Source organism: Pipistrellus kuhlii, unplaced genomic scaffold (genome assembly GCF_014108245.1).
Source record: "Pipistrellus kuhlii isolate mPipKuh1 unplaced genomic scaffold, mPipKuh1.p scaffold_m20_p_7, whole genome shotgun sequence".
NCBI classification, from domain to species: Eukaryota; Metazoa; Chordata; class Mammalia; order Chiroptera; family Vespertilionidae; genus Pipistrellus; species Pipistrellus kuhlii.
The window spans coordinates 43,328,100-43,346,776 of record NW_023425573.1 but is presented as its reverse complement, the minus strand read 5'-3'; the positions used below and the strand labels follow the sequence as shown (position 1 = coordinate 43,346,776).

Sequence of the window (18,677 nt, the reverse complement as noted above, 5' to 3'; positions counted from 1 at the left end):
AGGCTTTTATTATATAGGATACTAGAGGCACAGTGCATAACATTTGTGCACTCGGGGTTCGATGGGGGTTCCTCAGCCCAGCCTGCACCCTCTCACAGACTTAGAGCCCTTGGGGGATGTCTAACTGATGGCTTAGGACCACTTCCCAAGAGGAGTGGGCCTAAGCTGCCATCGGACATCCTTAGTGCTATAGTGGAGGCAGGCTGCTGCGGTCGCCAGCTGTCAGCCCGTCTTGTGGCTTAGTGGTGCTCCCGCTGTGGGAGCACACTAACCACCAGGGGGCAGTTCCTGAGTTGAGTGTCTGCCCCCTGGTAGTCAGTATGTATCGTAGCAACTCGTCATTCTGTTGTCTGGTCAATTTGCATATTACTCTTTTATTAGATAGGATATGCAGACTATGAGTTAAAAGAAAGAAGTGCAAGATAAAATTTGTAGTTTCACCAACACAAAAACTGATTTTCTTTCTAGGAAATAGCTGTGATGTCAATAGCTGCTTTTGGGTCCTCTCTCAGATCCCACAGTTTAAACTCTCATTACATTCAGGGGTGGAGAACCATTTTTTTTTTGCCAAGGACCATTTAGATATTTATATCATTCACAGACCATACAAAATTATCAACTTAAAAATTAGCCTACTATATTTGGTCAAACATTTAATTAACTCACCCCTAATGCCTTGGTAGGGCCAGATCAAATGATTTTGTGGGCTTTATATGGTCTGCGGGCCAGATGTTCCCTTGCATTACACGCTAGATGCTCCTTCACATTCGGTGGCTGTGATACTTTACTTGAAATGGTGCTTCATCATGTTCTTACACATTTTCTTGGTCTGACATGACAGTCCTATTTCTGGTCTCAGTTCAGTCAGCCACTGTCATCACCTGCTGTTTCACAGCCAATTCCAATGAGCACAACCCCAGGGAACATTACTTCAATGTCAGCAGAAGGTTCTACTCCAGGTTGGGGCTGATGCTGCTGCTATCTTGCTGTCTGTCCCAAGGGTGGCTTAGATGGTAATACAGTGCCACCTAGGACACTTGGAACCAAACAGCAAATGGGGCTGTGGGTTTCCCGAAATACCTTCAGAGTATGGAAGGCAGGGGGAAAGGGTCACAGTAGGAATCCTTGGTGGTTTACAGTTAACACTGTGACTTCTGAACTACAAGAAAACAAAGCAAAACTCTGTAAATCTTATGACAGACACAAACTTATGAGTTTCCAGTGGCCTACAACATTATTGAGTGGAAAAACATGAAACCTAATGAGTATGCTTAGAACTAGATATTACCAACTGCTAATGGGGTGGGTGCCTAGAGTTCCTTCCTTAATATTTCATAATTGAAGAAATACAGTACCATTTGAGAAAAGGAAAAAAAGAACACTGGAGAATGAGAAGGAAGGTGGGTCTGATGGATGAAAAGAGGAAGACTTTAATATAATAATAATAATAATAATAATAATAATGGGATTATTTTAGAGTTGCTAGAGATCAATGTCATTATTTGCATGATATAGGTTGTCAGTATTGATCTCACTTAGCCTTAGAGTTGGAAAATTTTCAAATTCACGTAAGTGAAAAGGTGAGCAATGCAGGCAGCCAGGTGTTTATTTTCCCTTAGTAAGTTAACCTAGGTTACATCTACAACACAGGTCTTCTCCAGGGATAAAGTTGTTCCCTTGAGAATTAATTTATGCCTTTTTGAAGAATTTCCTTTTTCCAGAATTCACCATTCTAACAGTGATAAATACATCAACCACACATTAAAAACAGTGAAGTGTCTCTCTGGAGACAAAGGTACCCTGTGTAAAATTATGCCAAACTATATACCTAATTTAAAAAATATATAATTTTTTATTGAATTTTATCTAGAGAAAGGAAGGGAGAGGGAGAGAAACATTGATGAGAGTGGAACATTGATCAGCTGTCCTATCCAGCGATTCAGCATGCAACTCAGGCATATGACCTGACTGGGAATCAAACTATGACCCCTCAGTGCATTGGATGATGCTCAATTAACTAAACCACACAGGCCAGGACTATATGCCTAATTTTTAATACTAGTAAGTAATTAATTCAATTTTCAGAAAACAAACTAATCAAAACACTTATTTCTATACCATCATCTCTCTATATAAAAGCCAAGTGACTGGAATGACTAGAACGACCAGAACGACCGAGAGACCAGCCAACTTCCTATGGCCCCTTCTCCTGGGCAGCCTGGCCCCAATTGCTCTCCCACCCCAACTGGGGGTGGAGCCGGCCGACCTACCATGGTTCCCCCCACCTTCCGGGTGGGCCAGACTCTGCCTGTGCACAGATTTGTGCACCAAGCTTCTAGCAGAAACATAACATATAAAATTGAAAAAGAAGATCTACAAACCTCAGATGTTGCTATTTCAGTGAACGTACTCAATGCTTGCTCAACATTAGATTTCTGCTTGGTAGCCATCAGGCAATAGTTCTCCAGTACTCGAAGCTGTACATGACCCTCAGCAGTCTGAGGTTTCAGTTCTTTAAGGAGTTTTTCTGCTGTTCTCACTGCTAATTGCATAGACTCTTGCTTCTCAGTTGAATTACTGTAATCAATGAAAAATAAATCTCTTATATCTGCTACACATGAAGTCCAAGTCATTGAGAATGGAATGAGATCTATGGTACACATGGTTTCTTTTTTGTCAGCAATTTAAAAGTAATCCTTTTGAAGAATGTCACTCATTCTCTTCTAGTACAAAACGTAGTTATAATGTATTTTTAAACAAAATTAATATAGTTTCAATAAAATAATAGCATTAAACATGCATTCACTCTAATGTGAAGACAAAATTTGGACAATATCTACATGTGGGTTTTCATTTCAGCTAATATAAAACTAGAATTAAAAATAAGTAAAATCATCCTATCATCAGTGATACTCCTATTCAGAAAAAGTAAAGAGGCAGCAAAAAGTAACATCACTGAAACACCTACGATGTGCTAAGCTCTGGATTATGTCATTCAATCTATGTTGAATCCATTTTATATGTTAAAAAACTAAGGCCCAAACAGATGAAATAATTTGTCAAAGATCACACAGCTAATAAATGCTAAACCTAGGATTTGAATCTAAGTTTATCAGACATATAAAAAGTCTATTTTACTTTCATCACTCAGTTGCTTATCAGATGCTCAGAAACTATTATCTGTCAAAAGGTTGTAAGTTGTAAGTGCAATGACAGTTTAAATATTCACTAGCATTTTTCTTATTTTTTAAACACACATCCACACCCAGCTCGTTCTCTCTCTCTCTCTCTCTCTCTCTCTCTCTCTCTCTCTCTCTCTCTCTCTATATATATATATATATATATATATATATATATATATATATATGAAAATTAAATTCTCAAAGCCCATTCAATAAAGTCATTGGTCATTTTCTCAGGGCTTACATTTTATATTCTCTAAAACATGTCATACTGTTGGCTACCTTCTTCAAAGTTCCACTCCCTTCGCTCTGTAACATTACATGTTTTTTGGTTCTCTTTCCACCACACTGATTGGCCTTTTCTGACATCCCTTCCTCATCCAGTCCCCTTAAATGTTAGCATGCCCCAAATTTAGTTCTCAGACTTATCTTACTACATTCTACTTGCAAAGAGGCCATTTATAGAGTTCCAACCATCCACTCTGTACACATGTCCTCCAAATCTGTATCTCTAGCTATGGCCTCCTTTCTGAGTTCTAGTTTTATATTTTCAACTACTTGCTGAAGAATAGTCTATAGACACCTAACAGTAGTTTACCTTAGCCTTTTCAAAACAAACAGAAGAAAAACATGTCTCTCCCTACTCTAAAACTTGCCATGATCTCTAGAATCCAAGCCTACAAATCAGTCATTGAAATGTCTCAGCAGTCTGGTTCTAATTTACTCCCGGTCCCTTCTGCATCTCCTCTTGATTGCTTTGCACCGCTATGAGTTCTATGAAGTCCTGCAACACTTCACATCTATTTTGTTGGAGACTGAATGCTTTCAGATACTGTCCTGTCTCCTAGGTAAATTACATGTTCCTGAAGGCAGAAACTACCCCTGTACCTTAGTATATATTTACATACTTACGCATCCCCCACCATATTTGCTCAATTTGAGGAGAGGACAAGCAATAAATACAGGTTCATAGAAATATAACCACTTAACAGCAGTGCACACAGTGGCTTGGAAGTCAGGTAGAACTAGGCCCAAATCTTGCTCCCACCACTTACTAATCTACACATTAGACAAGTTAACTCTGAGCTAATTTCACAATACTGCTGTAGGGAATAAATAAGACAATGCAGTATACAGCAATAAGGATATGGTATATAACCACCATCTTTTATTATTTATTAATTTATTTTAATAAATAGAAGCTTACAGAGATATGGCAGGAATGCTTCTTTTTTTTTTTAATATGTTTTATTGATTTTTTACATAGAGGAAGGGAGAGAGAAAGAGAGCTAGAAACATCGATGAGAGAGAAACATCAACCAGCTGCCTCTTGCACACCCCCTACCGGGGATGTGCCCGCAACCAACATACATGCCCCTGACTGGAATCGAACCTGGGACCTTTTAGCCTGAAAACTGACGCTCTACCACTGAGCCAAACTGGTTTCGGCTACAACCACCATCTTTTAAAGAGTTACTATTATTGGGTGAATAATTTTTTGAAAGTAATCAAATTCTATAATGTACCTGTTTTTTTATAGAGTAAAAACTTTGCAAGTTTCTTCTGATTTAGGAAACCTACTAAAAGTAATACATGCTTGCTACAGAGAACAGTAATTCTAGCTATGATTTTTTTTTTTAATCTAACCCTTCATTAGTGCTAGCCTAGAATTTAGTTCTCTTTTGTAAGGTATCCTTGTTTATTATCCTCAATGTGTTTCTTAAAAAAAAAAAAAAAAAAAGTAATTTGTCAAAGCTACTCACCCCAGGTCTCTGTCTAGATTTTCAAACACTTCACCTCCAACAGTTTCATTATCTGGATTCAAACAGATTTCTATCATATTATAAAGGGCATTTTGGCCCCATTCACTATCTTTCCGAGCTTTATTAAAATGTCGAAGGGCATCGTTTGGTTCTCCAGTATACCTGGTTAAATATAAAAAAATAAAAATAAACACAAAAACTTATTTCAATCACTGACTACAAAACATTTATAGTTTGTTTGGTAAATAAACATATTCTAAAATGTAGATATTTTTCAAAACAAAAAAAATGCATATTCTACTTTATTCACAATGAGGAAAAAAAATATATGTAAGACTTATTTGCCAATAGATTTACCAAAGATACAGTCCTTTACAGTACTGATATCCTGGCTCCAATTTTGCTCTGGAGTTACGTTTCTCAGCCATTAAGAAAAATCTTGGAACATCCTCAAGTTTTCCACATCTTCTTAGGAAATCAATTAAACGAGATAATGTCATGTAATTATCTACAAACAAAGAATATTTCAGATATAGACACACTTTATATCTTTTGTTTTAATGGTTATCATCCTACTTTATTAAAGTATAATTTACTTTAAATGAAATACAGTTTAAACAAAGGAATGCCTTTGGGGTTATAATCCCTAAAGAGACTGGGTAGACAACTTGATGATCAATCAAATGATAAAGGGTGGGTTGGTCTGATCACAGTGAGAGAGGTTCTAAATACATAGGCAAATAGACAAAAATGGACATTTGCTATAATTTACTTTTCAATCATTCCTAGGACCAAAATATTCTAGAAACAGTCTCTATGCAGATAACCTAAACTCCCACTGTAAAATTTAGGAGAATTGATGTGATTGCACAGGGCAAGTCTGTCTATGGGACATGCAAGTGAGTAAGAACAGTATATTCTGATGACCATGTTTGAGGCAGGCAGTTAGAAATTTACTCTAGCCTTTCCTTCATATGTGTATATCCATGCATATTAGACACTAGCTCACCATTCTATAACTTTAAGATATCAGTCCCAGTGTTTTAATCCTATTTTACCTTTTTCTAAGGAAAAATAATTAATTTAGTTATTTGCTCTCAAGTATAATTTTCTGGCACACTCCTAGAAAGCTTTCTTCTCTCAATTCTACCCAGTTTTGACACTAATAAATATTTTATAAGATTTAAAAAATAATATATAGAAACCTTAGAAAATTTGAAAAAATACAAAACTATAAAGAAGAAAAAACACATTCATATTCCCACTAGCTCGAGATGACCACATTTTGGTTTCCTTTTATATATTTATAAGTGAAAAAAATTTATAAATACTTAAACATAAGCAAATGAATATGTTTCTTTGCTTACATATATACAGAATTGAAGTCACACTTGGGTTTTTAAAAAATATATGTATTTTTATTGATTTCAGAGAGGAAGGAAGAGGGAGAGAGAGATAGAAACATCAATGATGAGAGAATCATTGATTGGCCATCTCCTGCACACCTCCTACTAGGGATTAAACCTGCAACCGAGCATATGCCCTGATCGGGAACTGAACCATGATCTTCTGGTTTATATATCAACACTCAACCACTGAGCCACCCCAGCTGGGCCACATGTGGGGTTTTCATTCAACATTATACAGTGAACATTTCTCAACTATCATTAAATGATCTTCCAAAATATAATTTTAATATGGATGCATAATTATTGGTGGCTCACATTTTATTTCTCTGTAGTTGTGTTTTTAGGTGTTTGGACTCTCAAGTTTCAGTTAGCACAGGACTCATAGTAGGGGATTTGTAAAAATTCCTTGCACTGGCTGGTTTGGCTCAGTGGATAGAGAGTTAGATTGCAGACAATACTACTGAAAAGTACTCATTATTAGTTCAAGTTATAATTACCAGAGATAGATTAAATTGCATTAACTTGTTTTTTGTGGGGTTTTTTTTGGTTAAACAAGAAATTTGACTGAAGGCAAATTTCTGCACTTTAAGGAATCTACTGAAAACTGAAATGTATTGCACTCTGAAAATACATAGTCCATATTTATTGATGGATAGTCAGGCGATATCTGTGATGTGACAAGGCATGAATGAAGTGTTATGGAATAACAATGTACAGAATTCCTAACTTTGCTTTGAAGAAGCTGGAGACATTTCAGCTATATGGACCTTTGAGCAACCTGAAAAAGAGGAGGATCATGCTAGACAAAGGCATTCTGAGAGGTAGACAGCATGTGCAAAGACAGAGCAGAGAACATGAGTGTTGCTAAGTTTGATGTTACTAGCCATACATTGGAGGTGAGACAAAACTCATCTTCTAGATGAGCACTTCTTCAAATCTTTCACGTGAGGGCAAAATTGTCATCAATGGCTTAAAACTATTAACAAGGGGCCCAAGCCAGGTGGATCAGTTAGTTGGAGCATCATCCCAACACTGAAAATGTTGTGGGTTCAATCCCTAGTTAGCGGGTACAGGAGGCAACCAATCGATGTTTTTCACATTGATGTTTCTCTCTCTCTTTGAAATCAATAAAATCATATCACACACATACACACATGAGGAGAGAGGTTTGCTTTTTACACACACATGTACTCACAAGGGAACAGGTCTGTTTTTTAAAAACATCAGGTTGGATTATTAGCTCAAAGGGAAATAATGCAATATAGGAACAGCTTAAGATAGACGGAATGAAAATATTATGTACACTACCTTAAACAGCCTTTCAGAAAAGAAGAAAGGGGCAAAACAGAATCTAGAACCAAGGCAGAAATGACATAAGAGCCAAGAGGAGAAAAGGAGTTGGGTGCATTAGCCAATACAACCAATGAATATTTACCTGGCTTGCGTTCTAAAAGCTGTTGTAAATGAAACACTGCCTGTTCATAGTCCTGCTTCCTGAACATGATATCTGCCATCATCTATAAAAATAAAAGGTGGTTCTAAAAATATTGCCATATATTTGACAAAGCATATTCCTCCTATCAAGATTTAGCACTAGGAAGGCACATTTGAAGAACAGGATGAAAGTTTTACAGAAAGGAGGCCCTTATACATATCAGCCCTGAGATCAGTGTAACAGAAGGTTATCAGGACATGAACAGAATGCTCTGTTCCCAAACTGTATCTTAGCAGAAAATATGTTTCAAGAGGTTATTTTAAAAGCAGAAATTTTAGGAAACTGCACACTCTATGTGCTGTCATAGAAAGATGCCTCATTGGGCTTGCTAAAATGACAAGATTAAAAAAATAACAACACTCTTAAATTCTTAATATTTAAAAGGAATTTTAAATAAGCAAGACCTACTGATATTTTATTATCATATGTTTTAAAGGGAGAGTTCTTACATCTCTAGTTACATTTGTAGTAATTTTGAATAAACCTCACAAACTGTCATCTATATACCTGTTTGAAAAGCTAACAAATACCTCAGTCCCAGTAAAAATGAAAAAGAAAAAAAATGTTCTGTTTAAAACTCACCATCTTAAAATAATAAAGGAAGTTTTTTCTGTAATTCCAAAAGTCTCACTGCAACTTATAAGTTGGTCCAGCATGTCTGAGTAAGTACTGAGAAGTCAGCCTTCAGCAAATTATGACTTACCACATGACTGACTATGCATCCTCTTACACATAAAGAAAATTTAATTAGGCCCAGTACAGCAATTCAGGCCTTATTTAGAAAAGCAGGTTTACCATTTTTATAAAATAAAAAAAGAATCTTAGTCTTCTTTGGTAAAATGTACTAATAATGTTAAAAATGTTATTTTTTTCCAAAAGCCAACACAAGACAGGCCTCTCATCTGGCATTAGTTTTGTGTGGAACCTAAAACACAGCCGCCTTTACAGCACTGAAATCTCTAGGACTCACCATGGTGGCAGGCTCATTGTCCTGGTCACTCTGGAGAAGCAGAGCACAGTGCCGCAGGCAGGCCTCGGGGTCATCGTGTGCCAGGTATAACCGTGCCAGCTCCAACATTATCTGTGGACAAACAGGGCAAGATCAGTGAGAGACTGGAATGAACAGTGACTGAGGAAACTGTCTGGATACAGATTAAACTTTAGTTGATCAAAGTTATCGGAATAAAAATGCCAAGCATGATAGATAGGAAAACTATAGGCATACTCATCTTTCTTTTCTCTTATAACTGAGGGGGCAAAAGGAAAAGCGGGCGGTAACCCACTTGAAAAGTAGAGAAACACAAAACGTGTAAAGAACACTTGCTTAAATCAGGAAATTAAGATTCTGGTCCAAGCTTTTCCATGATGGGACCAAGTCTCTCTTATCTCTTGGAACCTGTTTTCTCATCCTATATAATAAAGAGGTAATATGAAAATTGACCATCATGCCCTCGCAAGATGGCTGCCTACAACCAGGCTGGCAAGGGGGAGGGGGGGTTGAGTGAGGGATGACCAAACAACTGAACAAGCAGGCTGCGTGGGTTGACCAGGCCGGCAGGGGGGTGAGGGATGACCAGTCTGGCACGGGAGGAAGTTAGGGGCGACCAGGCCAGCAGGGGGTCCAGTTTGGGGCCATTAGTCTGGCAGAAAGGGCAACTAGGCCAGCAGGATGGGGAGCAGTTGGGGTGACCAGGCTGGCAGAGGGGGGTAGTTTGGGGCAACCAGGCCAGCAGGGGGGACAGTAAGAGTGACCAGGCCAGCAGAGGGGGGGGGGGGGGAACCACAATTAGAGGTGACCAGGACAGCGGGGGGGGGGCAGTTAGGGGTGATCTGGCCAGTAGTGGGGGGCAGTTAGGAGCAACCAGACAGGCAGGCAGGTGAGCAATTAGGAGCCAGCACTCAGGATTGTGAAAGGGATGTCTGACTGCTGGTTTAGGCCTGATCCTGGGGATCATCCCCCAAGGGGTCATGATTTGGAGGGTGCAGGCTGGGGTGAGGGGACCCCCCCTCCCAAATGCACAAATTTCATGCACTGGGCCTCTGGTTTGTAGAATAAAAAGCTTGAAGCAGACAATTCCCAAGATATGCTTTATACTGAAACTAGAATTATAGCTCCTTCAGCCATCATGAAACCAGGTGCCTATTTGGTAATGCCTTAATAAAGGTTATTTTTGCCTTACATCTGAAAGAATTGTATTAATTTCAAAATGCTCAATCCTAAAATTTAAATTCTAGAATACAATTGCCTTTTGTTCTATATCACTTATTTTTAGAGATTTTTAAGAAAAACAATCTAATCATCTATCAACATCTGAAAAATTACACCTTTAGTTTATATATGTTTTCTACATCAATATTATCTTTACATTTACTCCCAAACTGTGCCATATGAGGTAAGAGATTCAATCTAGTCATTTCTGCATATCCAGTAATTGAAAAAGAGGTGTAGAAGGGCTGTTTAGTAAGATGAATTGAGTCATCTAGATAATTGAGATTGAAAAATTGTTTTAAAGTAATTATTAAAAACAAATGAATATTGAACATCGAAGAGCTTACAAATTTATTTTACATCACTTATTTCATCATGATTTTTAGATTCTCATATTATTAAAGGCATAAGTATTTTGAAGGATTTCTAGACATAGTATTAATTTTTAACTTGTATTTTTGTTATATTTCTTTTCAAATCTTTAATAAGCTGATAAGAATTTTACATTTGGAGGAATTAGATGACATCTGGAATAAAAGGTGCTTAAACTTTTATGAAGGTTCTGACCTTATTATCTGTTTCACAATGAACAAGTGCTTCTCTATAAAACTTAATTGCTTTTTCATAGTCTCGCTGAGCAACAGAATGTTTTGCAATCTCTGCACAAATTTCAGCTGCTAAATGTTTCTGTGCAGGAAGTGCATCTGGTTGTTCCATCTGAACACGTTTTAGTACCCGATCTTGTAATTCTCGAGCCTACAAAAAAAATAAGGATAAAAAAACATTAAAAAAAATAAGTAGAAACTAACAATTCTTAATAGTGAACACATAAAATAAACTTTACTGAAAATTTATTAAAGCATTTTTGGCCCTCGAGCTAACAAAGCGTGACCAAAAGAAAATGTCTCAGTTGAGGTCTTAAACCAGCACTTGTTTGCAAATGAGCCAGCATGCCTATACTTTCCAACTGAAGTACTAAAAATTACTCAGTCTTTCCCACTGTTATAAGGATATGTACAAGAAGCTCACTAGGGAACAATGCAACCATAAAACCAATATTTGGAAAAAATGTTCCACTCGTCGAAAGATATTGAAGAAATGACATATTATTTGTTATAAAGAAAAAAAAACCCCACATTCTGTTATTTGCTGTAAAAGCAAAACAAAAACAAAAAAATCTCTGAAATAGCCCAATGTCTAAGAATGGAAAATGGCTAATCAATTTTTGATGCATACATACATATGTTCCTAATTGTGCACAGACAACCGGAAGGAAGACAGGGGTCTTCCTCAGGGTAAGAATGTAGCGCAGGTTGCTAAATTATGATAAAAGAACATTAGCCTTTCCACCCACAGATCTGTTTTCTGACACACTGAGACCTTCCTTTAATAAGTGACAGAGAACTCCTGTGCTTTAAGCCTGCACAATAAAATTTAACTTTGAGCTAATCATTCACTAATGCATTCATGCGTTCATGTAACAAACAGTGAATATTCACCATCTGCCACACATTATGCTGCACCCAGGGAGCCCTTTTGGAGACCCCTGTCAAAATGTTGGTTGACAACTGGTGTTTAATGAAGATGGTCTAAAGCTGAGTGTGTTTGGGAATCACAGGTCCTAACATTAATTTAGGACATTATAATAAGCATTCTTCTGGAAATGGAAGAGAATGGATTAGAGAATACTATTAGATACAGCATATGGTGAAGGTTAAGACTGTTTCGTGAAATTTTACTTTTATATGATGAAGATGTAGCTACATGGACATGCTGGTAAAACCCACAGAAATGAATATTAAGTGAAAATAGCGTAACCAAATATAGGTCTGTACTTATCAATTATAATTTTATAAAAATTATAAAATTGTTAAGTGCTTTATGGCATACAGATTCTTTATTTCTGATTTATTTAGATATTTTTTCACAGAAAAGATAAGTTGCTAAAAAGTGATTTCCCCTAGAATTTTCCTGCAATTAAAGAATCAGAAGTTCTCTTAGCTAAAGCTCAAAACCTAAACATTTGATAAATGAGTTGCACAGAATGCAGAACTCTTCTGGGTACATGAAAATGAGGTCAAAAGAATGGTATTCTAGAAAGCAAAAATAGTGAGATGCTCTACAAGCTCAGCGAAGATTTGGGGCAAATCAATTAACAAATGACCCAGTCGACAACATCATTTAAAATCCACATGGAAACTTTATTAAAATTGATTACAATGTAAGGCATAAAGCAAACTTCAACAAATTTCAAAGGGTTGAATCATTCAAACCATGTCTGACCATAGTGAAATTAAACTAGAAATACTTATAAAAACGATAACAAGAAAAACTGGAACTGCCCAGAAATTGAACACTATTACTTTTATTTTTTACTGGAGACCCAATGCATGAAATTCATACACGGGGGCTGGGGGTTGTCCCTCAGCCCAGCCTGCACCCTTTCCCATCTGGGACCCCTTAAGGGATATCTGACTGCCTGTTTAGGCCCAATCCTGGTAGGGCATTGGGAGGGGGGGGGGACCCAGGCCTGCAGGGGAGAACAGTTGGGGGGCCCAGGCTGGCAGAGGAGGGCATTTAGGGGCAAACAGGCTGGCAGGGGAGCAGTTAGACATCAATCAAGCTGGCATGGGAACGGTTAGGGGGCGATCAGGCTGGCAGGCAAAAGCGGTTAGGGGCAATCATGAAGGCAGGCAGACAAGCAGTTGGGAGCCAGCAGTCCTGGATTGTGAGAGGGATCAGGCCTAAATGGGCAATCGGACATCCCTCAAGGGGTTCCAGATTGGAGAGGGTGCAGGCTGGGCTGAGGGACATCCCCCCCTTACCCACCCCCTATGCATGAATTTTATGCACTGGGCCTCTAGTTAGCAATAATATATGGAAATTCAATCATTTCCATTTTGACTTATTTTCTGTGAATGAGATTGGTTTACTCTTACATCTGGCATATTTCCTTCTGCATCCATCCTCCACCCACAACCACCCTCACAAACAAATGCATTTACCTGTTGTAATGAAGTAATTGCATCACCAGGTCTTTCCATTTTACTGTAAACTTTTGCTAGAAGAACTTGCAAATGTCCATCTTCCATGACAGCTGACAGTTCATTTACTATGAAAGAATTGAATACATTGGGGAGAAATATTAATTTTAAACAAATGTTTACATTTTTCAACCAGTTTAAAAAGTGGTCTTTGGAAAGAATGGTTTTTAAAAATAGTGAACAAAGATTCAGTCAATTATCTGAGAAATGGCCATGTTTTTTTTTTTTGTTTTTGTTTTTTTTTTATTAGGATACAAACAGGTTGGAAGAAAAAATAAAGAACTGGGTAAAAACTGGAGGTTTTTCTTAAGACATATATTTAGAAATAACAATGTAATAACTTAGTAATTTGAATTTTCATTCTTTTTTTAATTTTAATTTTTTAATTTTTTAATATATTTTATTGATTTTGTACAGAGAGGAAGGGAGAGAGATAGAGAGTTAGAAACATCGATGAGAGAGAGTCATCGATCAGCTGCCTCTTGCACACCCCCTACTGGGGATATGCCCGCAACGAAGGTACATGCCCTTGACCGGAATCGAACCCGGGACCTTTCAGTCCCCAAGCCGACACTCTATCCATTGAGCCAAACTGGTTTCGGCTGAATTTTCACTCTTAAGTATATAAAATTTCTGCTTATTGAAGTCATTAAAAGATAAGAGAATATCTGCTGTAGTGTAATGAATAAGTGCTGTTTTTTAAAATAATATATTATTTTATTTGATAGGCTATGAATCATAGTCAGTAAGAACATCGCTAGTGATGCCAACCAATCTGGTTTCAAATTTAGGCTTCATCACTTACTACTATTTAACCTTGAACAAGTATTTAACCATTCTGTACCACCCTCCCATGTGTAAAAGAGGGGAAATAATAGTACCTATTTCATAGGGCTGTTGTAAAATATTTAAAGTTAATAAGTACAAAGTAAGTTAACATATGCATAGCAATTAAAATAAAGTGTGGTATGTGGTTGAGAGAGATTTAAATATTTAGTATTATTACTTTGTGATCTAAGCAGTAAAAGAACCCTAAATACTAATTAACAGAAATATATTTCTTCCACCATTTAAGAAGTACATGGTCTATGCCAGTCTGTTTGAAGTGGTTGATTTAAATTATTTCTTTAATTTTACATTATTGATGTGTCTGTCTCTCTCTCTCTGAAATCAATAAAAATATATTTTTAAAAACTTATAATAAAAATGTTTACTTGTTTAAACATCAGACATAATTGGAATTTAAAAGAACTTTACATCATTTGGGGAAGTATCTTTCTATAACACAATTAATTGTTTCATAAATCTGTTATAGATTTTTCAAATGTCTTATTTTAATAGAGTGATATTCTGATCAATGAAATAAGCAACTTCACATATAAAATACTGAGAATACAAATACACATTTCTATAATACAAAAATGAAAAGATAAGGTATATCAGGTATACTTTTTTTCAAATCAGGAATATTTTCATACCAAGTTCATGAGCTAGAGCGTGTTGAAGAACTTTTTCTGCTTTGTCATACCATTTCAATTTTAATAAAAGCTCTGCCAAGTCGTAGCAAAGATAATTTTGTCCATTTTTCAGTGCAGCTTCATAGTAAGTGATTGCCTAAACAAAACCCATTTTAGTTAGGAAGAAAGAGGCAATAAGAACGGCATTCAAGCATAGGCAATTTACACATAAATTTAAAACATATTCATAACTGAAAATAACCAAGGAGAAGCTTAGGCATGTATCTGCACTACCAGTTAACATGCCATTTTCCTCAGAGAATCAACATAACACAAGGCAACTAGCATTTCTTGTATAAGTAGTTATTAATAGAGTGCTTGGTGGAAAAAAAAAAGTTTTTTAATGGTTTTATTCCAGAAGCCAGTGAACTTTATCAAATGCAAATACTTTGCTAGCTGTTATATAAATGTTCAACAGTTACCAGGAATAGAGCAAAAATATAGCAACTAAAGAATACTCATTTACTCTAGGAGGCAAAAACCCCCCAAAACAATACAAAAACCAAACCCCCAAACCCAACCCTCAAAGCACATAGCTTACCAAAATTCATTCCAGAGAAAGGATATCTATTATGCTTTGTCATATAATGAAAGAGATGTTAATAGCAACTGGTTTAGTGATAAGAATTTAGGTGTAAGATGAAGCCTGGAGTAAACTTTAGTCCTAATAGTCTTAGCAAAATGCATTGAACAAGAATGTGAGACAAGAAAAAGACTTTAGCACAAATTCCAGCTTGTGGACACAATTTGAAGTTTTACAACCATCGAGATATAAACGGTGCTAGCTGAAGCCTCTCATAGAGCAGACTTTTTGAAAAAATTGACGCAATAGATATATTTTAAACTATAAAGTACTTGCCTTTGAATAGTTATGAGTTTTCACAAGCGCTTTCCCAACTTTGCTTGCCAGTGTTCCATCTTTTGGGTTTTGATTTAATGCTTGCTCATATGCTACTATGGCTTCTTCAGGCTAATGTTGACAGACACAAAGAATAGGCAATAGATAAAGAGCTGGGCTGGGTCTCACTAATGGCAACATTTATATAATTATGTGCTTCATTTGGAATATTTAATAAGATTAATAAAGCATGTATTGAAGTCCAGAAACCTTAATAATTTCAGAAAGGCGACAGTCACTAGCATAGGTATAACTTATCGGTATACTCCCAACCATGTTAATTGTTCTCTTGCCTTCATAAGCAATAATCTGAGTAGTAAGAGAAAAGTTCTTGACTTTTCATTTCTGGCAGTCATCACAAAAGCCAGATAGAGTCAGAGGACTGCTTCCCTTTGAAGAAAACACCACATAGCCAATAGTTCAATTCATGCTTCTGTTTAAAGGAGTCTCTTCACTTGCTTCTGATAACATTTCTATTTTAAGTAATGAATGTATTGAATTATTGGATCTCAATTGGAAAAGAAAAGCGTTTTTTTATTGTAATGGTTGTCTCCTTTCACTGTGATGACTGAATTTTGAATATTAAGTAACCATTATTTAGAAAACCAAATTCCTTTTCACTTGAGATATTATACTAATCACAGAGATTTTTTAAAAGTCTAAGTTCAGTAGCATCAGAAATTTACCTCTTGAATATTCATGTATGCATCTCCCAGGAGAAGAAAAGAATGAGGGCTGGGCATTATTTCAGCAATTTCTCTGGAAATCAGACCAATGCTATTTAGTATATTAAATACAAATATTTTCTTCTAAAAGGTAAGCATATTTATTTCAATTAACCAATAACCTTCAGAATACCTTCTACATATCCAACAGTGTAACACTGTGAGAAACACTAACAAAAAACAAAACCACCATACCCATAACCAGAGTGTTTATGTTTTTCATTAAGTCTTCGCATTTTCTGAAATGCAGGAGTCAGAGTACAGGTGGATAAATTGTATCCAGAAATATATTTTCTGTATGTTTAATTTTGAAATGACATGGAAGTAAAGGTACCAAAATGGATTGGGGGGGAGGCTGGAGGAAGGACATCACTTATTCTCCTATGTATCTTGAGCTCTGGTATTCATGGCATTAACCATGTGCTGAAATGAGTTAATTTAAAAAACATCCAGTCTTCTATAATAGTTCAGTATTTCCTGTTTATTTTTTACCTGCAAAATTTAACTACTAAAGGTCAAAATACCAAAGTTACTCAAATAAGAACATGATACTAAGTCTTTAACATATAGAATTTCATTTAAGTGGTCAAAAATTCTTATGAGAAAGAGAAATATTATTTTGATATTACAGATGACGCTGAGTTTGTCTACAGCTAATATGTCAGATCTGCTTAAAACAGAAACCTATGCTTTTAACTGCTATAATCAACTGCATTCAAACAAATCAACCCTATCTGGAAATACTTTCACCATTAGAGATGATAGTTAGTGCTCATCTTTAGGAACTGTGATGTAGAACTTTAGTTCATCTATCTATACCAGGGTACTACTCCCTTGTTGTTGTTGTTTTTAAATCACATAGGACCTACAAAGATTCTAAGCATGGGATGAGAAATGGGGGCAGGCTTAGAAAGGATCAATGAGGGAAAAGGGGGGGACATGTGTAATACTTTCAACAATAAAGGTTTAATTAAAAAATAAAAGGATCTAAAGAGACAAAAAAAAAGAAAAAAGAAAAAAAGAATCTGAGCCTTGATATATACATATTAGATAAACCAATTTGATGACTTAATTCATCAGTATTTTACTGTTTTTAAGAGATAAAAATGTTAATTTTCTCTTACGTGGAGTGTGTGCATGTATGTTCATCTGTATGTTTAGGTAGAAGAGTAAAAGCAACCTGTGTGTGTGCATGTGTGTATATGTCCATGTGTACGTGTTGTATATCTCAGTAACTCCTAAGGGCATTAGAACATAACTTTCAGTTAATTTATTTTTATTGATTTTAGAGAGAGGAAGGGAGAGAGAGAGAAACATCAATGTGAGAGAGAAACATTGATAGTTTGCCTCCCACACACACCCTGACTAGGGAATTGAACCCAAGACTGAGTACGTGCCCTGACCGGTAACCGAACCTGTCACCTTCTGGTGTATGGGATGATGCTCAACAATCTGAGCTACACTGGCCAGAGCCACATATAACTTTTAAAGTCCCTGTTCTTTCACCACGAAACATTTGTAATCCATACCTTAGTGTAGTACATACCAAACCATAATACTTTTTCTGTATCTCTAGTAATCAAAGCGTAATGTTAATTAAACCAGATGTCCTCTGGACGACCTTCTAAATGGAGCCAGGGAGTGAGGGCCGAGGCAAGCCACCGCAGCTGCGAGGGCCACGCCCCTCCCACGAATTTCGTGCACTGGGCCTTTAGTCTATTATATTAAGAATTAAACATGACCATCTAGCCCCTGAATTGATGTTACATTACATAATTATCTTAAATTATTAATACATATAATTGTTGTTCTTTCCCTTCCTCAACAGAAAGATGTCTAAAATTAACATCTGACGAGGGAGGAGAACTGAGAAACCAGAATGAGCCACAGGTTGAAGTAATCCTAAGTATTATGCTTTATGTTTTTGAGAGAGTAGCTTGGCTAGAGTGACTGTGGTTGATGGTAGAAGGAAGTGAGAAAAAATGAAGGCAAGGATATATACAGTACCTGTAAAACACTTAAAAGAGAAGTAAAACAAATTTGGGAATTAATTTTAGGAGGTTAAGTGCATTAAAATAACCATTTACCTATAGCAAGTGATATACAACATTTTATCTTTTCTGTGCTTCAGGTATATATCTGCCATCTTTTCTTTGACTTCAGTGAAATAAGTCTGTTCGGATGTAACGTTCTGAAGCATGCTTAAAGCCCGCTCAGTGTCTCCTTGGGCCAGAGCTAGGTCTGCATTAGCAATGGTAACACGCAATTCTTCAGATGTCCCAGAAAATTCATGGACAGCATCTTGTAACACCTTTGCTGCCTCATGCTGTAAGGATGAAATAAAAATAATATTCAATACTCAACAAAATTATATTAGAAATTAGGATTTTCTATGAAAACAGAATGAACAATAAATGCTAGCACAATTAGGATAT

General features: G+C 36.4%; 1 protein-coding gene across 4 annotated transcripts in view; it reads right to left on the bottom strand.

Moving 5' to 3' along the window:
• TTC21B (tetratricopeptide repeat domain 21B) overlaps positions 1-18,677 on the bottom strand; it is a 60,886-nt gene that overhangs the window by 12,875 nt on the left and 29,334 nt on the right. For all 4 annotated transcript variants that reach the window (XM_036421870.2, XM_036421873.2, XM_036421872.2 and 1 more), the window contains 11 exons: positions 18,330-18,568; positions 16,204-16,276; positions 15,479-15,589; positions 14,581-14,716; positions 13,064-13,170; positions 10,626-10,814; positions 8,820-8,930; positions 7,790-7,871; positions 5,303-5,453; positions 4,946-5,107; positions 2,382-2,577 (listed from right to left, as the gene is read on the bottom strand). In XM_036421870.2, coding sequence (XP_036277763.1) covers positions 2,382-2,577; positions 4,946-5,107; positions 5,303-5,453; positions 7,790-7,871; positions 8,820-8,930; positions 10,626-10,814; positions 13,064-13,170; positions 14,581-14,716; positions 15,479-15,589; positions 16,204-16,276; positions 18,330-18,568 — 1,557 coding nt within the window. The remainder of the gene's footprint in view (positions 1-2,381; positions 2,578-4,945; positions 5,108-5,302; positions 5,454-7,789; positions 7,872-8,819; positions 8,931-10,625; positions 10,815-13,063; positions 13,171-14,580; positions 14,717-15,478; positions 15,590-16,203; positions 16,277-18,329; positions 18,569-18,677) is intronic.